We start from the raw sequence: 6,312 nt of genomic DNA, 5'->3' as shown, positions 1-6,312 counted from the left end.
GACCCAATCTCTCTGCAAAAATAAAATGATGCTGCCATCTTTGTAAAGTTATTTTACCCTGTCTAATTTAGTTTCAAATCTCAGGTGGAAATGGTCATTTTGACCCCCATTAAACCAACTTAAATCTGTCGCCTGAACATTTGCATAGAGAGTGTGTTTTACATGAGCGCCACGCTTCAGTCTGTGTGTGTGTTTATAACTCTGTCAAACATCAAACATCATCAACAACTGTTTTTCACTAGAACTGAACCTACAACCAACAAACATGACTTTCATCACCATATTGATCTGGACGCTGGCAGTATTATGTCGAGGTTTGTGTCGCTCAAGATTACATTCGTTATTTACTTGATATCTTTATGTGTGTTGAGAAGATCTATGGTTGTAAAAGTGTTTGTGATTTCTAATCTTTCTCTCTTGTCAGAATCTGTTGGGCAGGTGACAGTGACTCAACCCTCAGATCTGCTCTCTCAAACCGGACAATCAGTCGCTGTGAGCTGTAAAACTAGCAGAGATCCAGAGTGCTGTTATGGTGATGGAAAGCCCCTTCTCAGCTGGTACTCACAGAAACCTGGAGAAGCTCCTAAACTCCTGATTTATTGGACCAACCGCCTCCAGTCAGGAACTCCATCTAGATTCAGTGGCAGTGGATCTAACAGTGATTTCACTCTGACCATCAGTGGAGTCCAGACTGAAGATGCTGGACATTATTACTGTCAGAGTTTACACGTCATCAACAGTAACTATGTGTTCACACAGTGATAAAGAGTCGTACAAAAACCTCCGTCAGTCAGAGTCACAGTGACTGAACTGAAACTGCAGATGCTCACACACACACACACACACACACACACACACACACACACACACACACACACACAGGTGCTTCACAATCTCAAAACTGACTTAAGTTATGACTGAAATCTGCTCTAGACTCTGTCCTGTCATGTTGCAGAATCAGATCAGACAGAGGGTGTAACATTTAAATTGATATGAAATCAAACAAACAATAATAGTATCATATGTTGTTTTGTTTGATATTAAACTATACAGTAACGGCTTTGTGTATCAGCAACATAAAGATGTTTTGAGAGGTTTTTCAAGCAGCTCCTTCATCTCAAGCTGATTATGAATTTATTAATCTCATAATAAGTCATTTCTCATGAGCAGAAGTGAAAGTGTTCCAGTTCAGAGCGTTGAACCAATCAAAGAGTGAAACTGTGAGTTTGAGGTGTAAATCTCATTTGCATTGGCAGGTTTAGTGATTGTGATCCTCTCAGAATAGAGCAGCTCCGTCTCCAGTGACCATGTTCAAACCCCAAGAGCTTCATTTGACATTTCCTGCTAAATGCAGCTGTTCTCAACTATTACAATCAATCAAAAGCAGCTGAAACTTTAGCGCAGGACTTTGAATGAACGACACACACTGATCAATGATGCAGTCCAACACAAATGTAAGGCGTTCAGAAGCTTTATTGAATGAACAGCAATGGCAGCACATTGACAGACGGCTTCAGTATTGAGCTGTAGATCACATGACTGCTGTGAATCCTGCCGGACGCTCAGATACGGCTCGTCTTCACTGGAGAAACATCAGCAGGAGCTCTTGAGGAACGAGGCCTCGTGATGAGCTCCGTCATGTGTTACTCTGCAGACGAAGCCATTTGTGGCTTCCCAGCTTGCTTTGCTGAGGCTCAGGACGCTGCTGCGGCTGTAGCGTCCGTCCCGCTCGCTCTCTGCGCTGGTCTGAACCCCCTCGGTGACCTCCCCCCCGTCCAGCGTCCAGCTCACCGTCGCCCCCTGTGGAGAGTAAGAGCTGAGCAGGCAGAGCAGAGCGGCTGAGTCTCCAGAGATCTGCAGAGAAGAGGGAGGCAGCAGAGACACGGAGGGCTTCACGGAGAGCCCGGCTGCACACACACACACACACACACACACACACACAACACACACACACAACACACACACAACATTAACGTCTGTCTGATGCTCAGAGTTTAGGAATCATTTAGATGTCAGAAATGGTCATGCAGTAAAAAGCACAATCATTTCATCTTAACTGTAGTTTCACCTCACTGCTTTCACACTATCCTGAGTTTAGATTGAAAATATTCTCCATTAAATCAATATTCAAGTGCACAAAAAAACGTTTAACGTAAAATACTGAAAAGATGCTACGGTAAAAACCTGTAAATTAGTCAACTTTTTTTTCTGTTACTCTATACAGTGAAAACTGTAATAGATCTAACTGGACACGTAATGTCATTTTACAGTAAAATACTGTAACATTTAAAGTAAAAAGAACAGGCAAACACAGCTGCTGTTCTCTCGGCGTATAAAAATTACACATTTGTATATTGTATTGAGTTTAGGGTATATGCATAAATATACATCAGTTCTCTGAAGCAATCGTGATATAGCTTCAGAATGATGATGTTCAGTTCTGCATGAAGTGTTTAAACTGATTCTCAAGAACATCTCAAGCGTGATTTGATCATTGTATTGTGATATTTTATAAGATTTAAGAAACCAATTTAATTGATAATTTCAATATATTATTTGTATTTTAAAATAATCCCTATACAGGACACTGCCATTGTAAACAGAAAAATAAGTAAACTTAGTTATTAGTTATACATTATCTAACATTTGTGTCAAATATATTAAGAAATAGTTGAAAATATTGCAATTGATTAAAAAACAATTAAATATTAGCATACATTAGGTGTGACATTATTAATGCACTGTAAAAAAAGGCAAATTTTGAACTTTTGCAGTACAATCAACTTGGATGTTTAAGTTATTTCAACTTAAATTATGTTAAACTGACTTTTATAAATGAGTTACATATTGTATAACTAATAAAAACAAGTTTAACATTTCTTAACTTATATTGATGAGTTAAAAAAATGTAATATCATATGTTGTCATAACTTATTGAACATATAATTTTTTACAGTGTGTAAAACATTAATATGAATATGGATTGGAATGTAAAAAAACATGGAATATCATCAGATATGACATTCATAATACAGCAGATCAAATTAATGCAATTGATGAGTAAAATATAATAGAATTTGACAATAAATAAGAAATGTAAGTAAAGTTTTTCAATAACACGTTTGTAATAAATTCAGAACATTGTTTCCAAATGCTCTTAAACCTGCTTCACACACAGATCACACACATTTATATCAGATAGTTTAAGATCGACTTACTTCTGATCGTCAGTTTAGTTCCTCCACCGAAAGTGTACCACAGTGCTTCATTCTAGTGAAAGCGTCGTACAAAAACCTCCGTCACACTCAAATGAACACACACTCCAGCAGAGAAAGAGACGAGCGATAATTTTAAATGTCTGTGGAGCAGCTCTGACCTGATATGTGCTACCATTTGAAAGCTTAGAGTCTCTACTTTCTGGAAATATGCATCACTTTGGCATTTCTTTTAGACAAATTAATATGTATTTACATTAAATTTCTCTGGTACCATTTGTCCTACCCAAATTGAAATCCCCCCCCCCCCCCCCCCCCCGACACACACACACAGTGGTCTAAGTTCAAAATGTTGGTGTCATTTTACAGGAAACCCTTTGAAATTACATAAAACACAGCTAAAAGTCATAAACATGTAACTATAGGTTGTCTGAATATTTTTTCGACATATAGTAATTAGGGATGGGAAGATACACTTAAACTCACGATACGATGCACCTCGATATGCCAGGGTTACGATACGATACGATACGTCACGATACGATATCAAAATATTTTTTTCCTTTCCAAATCTGTGATTTTTTTTTTACCACCTAAGTAATGTACTTAAACGAAAGGTAGGATTTTTCTCTTTTTTTGCATTTTGGTTCTATGTTGTTTAAAAAAAAAGGAGAATTTTTAGAAGTCCGCGACCACATCTTAAACAGGGGTGCCAATAATTGTGGAGGGCACTGTAGGGATGTCAATCGATTAAAATATTGAATCGCGATTAACTGCATGATTGTCATGAGTTAACTCACGATTAACAGCAATTTAATCGCACCTTTTTAGCAATTGTAAATGTGTCTTAAATTAAGTTTAAATTAAGTTTTTAATACTCTAATCAACATGGACAAATATGCATGCTTTATGCAAATGTACATTTATTATTAGTGAAACCATACTTATTCAATAATAATCAATACAGCATGAAGACTAGACATATCAAAGGTCATAGATATATTTATCTAAGAAATTGTTCATGTCTCTTAAGCCTAAACTTAAAAATAATGAGTAAGTAAGTGATTTCTCACTTAGTTTTTACACTGGCAGTTTAATTCAGAGCAGGGCACAGTTTGTATGAAACATTGTTAATGTGTACCAGTGAGCGAACCAGAACCACACCATACTTGGAAGAGGTCCATATTACACGAGTAAATTATAGTGCGGCCCCTTTAAGAGATCCGCATTCCCTATTGAACTGCCGGTATTTTGCGTGTGCGCGCAGAACTGGGCCGCGATTCACGTGGACAGATGAAGAACACGGACGACTCGGGAGCGCGCTTGTTCAGGAAAGTAACCTGTGCATTCGTTTTAGCCGATTGTAATGTATTTAGTTCAATAAAACACGTGTACTGTAAGCGGGGTGATGGTGTTAATGATTTACCTCAGACATGAGCGAGAGTGAGCTGCAGTGCATCGCTCAGACTGCAGAGCATGTCCTCAGTGAAAAAATGCACTTTTCTTTCTGGAGTCTAATAAAAGTTAAACAGAAAATATGGTAGTTTATGTAGGCAATAACTGCATTTTTGGTTTAGAATGTTAATGTTAATGTCAACCATTTTATTTCCCTATTAATGTTTGCTGCTAACGTTACATCCTTTGTCTGACTGCTCTCACTTTTTCCAACTACGGGCTATGCCTCAGATCAAACAGAAAATGCGCGCTGCGTTTTGTTATGTCTACACTGTGTAACATTTTTAGTTTATTCTTAGCTAAAATTACTTAGTTCTTTCAAAAATATATGTGCTCATTAATGTATATTTACTTCTTTCAAGTAATAATACATTCTCGTAATTTTATAATATACCATTGAAAATACATACGTGTTGAGGGTTCGGATGGCGGTCGCCATGTTGCTCCTCCATCTTGAAAGTACATTTGCCAAAGAGGGACATACCTGTAAATTCAAGCTTCGCTTTTCGCGTTTTTACACTCGATGGCACTGTGTCGAATGTGAAGAGGAGGATTGCTTGAGGCTGCTATATGACGATGGAGGATCACTCTTAAGCCCCTTTCACACTGCATGTCGGACCCGCAATATTCCCGGAACATTGCCGGGTCGCCTTCTATGTGAAAGCAACCACGTCCCGGCATTGATTACCGAATTCTTCCCGGGTCGGGGACCTAGTAACATTGCGGAATATGTATCAGAGTCGCCAAGGAAGCAGAAAAGAGAATTAAGACGGCAACGCGACAGGCAAATCAACAAGACAAAAGTAAATACTGGAGTGGCCTTTCCAAGATGGAAAGAGCTCATGAGGAGCAACGATTTTAAAAAGAACGTTGCCTGCTTTCTTCTCGACAGGTAATATTAATTCAGCCTATTTGTGTATATTGGAAGTTTTATTGTTGCTTGGCTAATTATATCATGGTGTGCTGTGCATAACACTAGAACGACGTCTAGGATAGTTTTCCTCGCGTCAATGATGAAAAAGTATTGTTTACCTTATAACATAAATCCGTGTTCTATGACGGATAACATGAGATTAATATTTTAATTGCATTATAATTTGTTTGCCTTACGCTAGGGATGTCGTACAATATACAGAATAACGATAGCACTGATAAAAGTTACTTTACTAAGAGCTTGCATTCGTCTGGGAACCTGATAGCTGATGTTAGCAATGAACTGGTTAAAAATAACGAAAACATAAAACTATTATTCATTTTACATAGATTAATTTGATCATAGATCATTTGGTAAATTAAATAACTGCAAATTATAATAGTTTTCAAAAATTACCTCATCACTTGAGTTGAAGCAACACTCACCGAAGAGGTCGAACTGGAAGCCATGACTAAATCGGCCACCGTAGGAGTTGAAACGAAATCGAAATTGAGAGGAACAGAAACTATTATTCACTGGATGGTCATATACCGTTTCACCACTAGATGGGAGAAAATATCACACAGTGTAGCTTTAATGAGTGACTGTCTTCAGGTAAATGATCTGGAGTGTGTTTGCATATTGATCAGATGCTTCAGTGTGTGAGAGTGTTTATAGTGCTGTGAGTTTAACACTTCATCACTGACACACACAACAATCTTCATCAAC

General features: G+C 37.9%; 1 gene segment (V, D, J or C); it reads left to right on the top strand.

The window, feature by feature from the left end:
* Positions 1–769, top strand: LOC137064137 (immunoglobulin kappa variable 4-1-like). The segment is given in 2 exon segments: positions 1–314; positions 425–769. Coding segments are annotated over 2 exon segments (387 nt in total).
* The last annotated feature ends 5,543 nt before the right edge of the window (positions 770–6,312 follow it).

Source organism: Pseudorasbora parva, chromosome 24, assembly GCF_024679245.1.
Source record: "Pseudorasbora parva isolate DD20220531a chromosome 24, ASM2467924v1, whole genome shotgun sequence".
NCBI lineage: Eukaryota > Metazoa > Chordata > Actinopteri > Cypriniformes > Gobionidae > Pseudorasbora > Pseudorasbora parva.
Note: the sequence above shows the minus strand (reverse complement) of the source record. Positions and strands in the feature narration are given on the sequence as shown.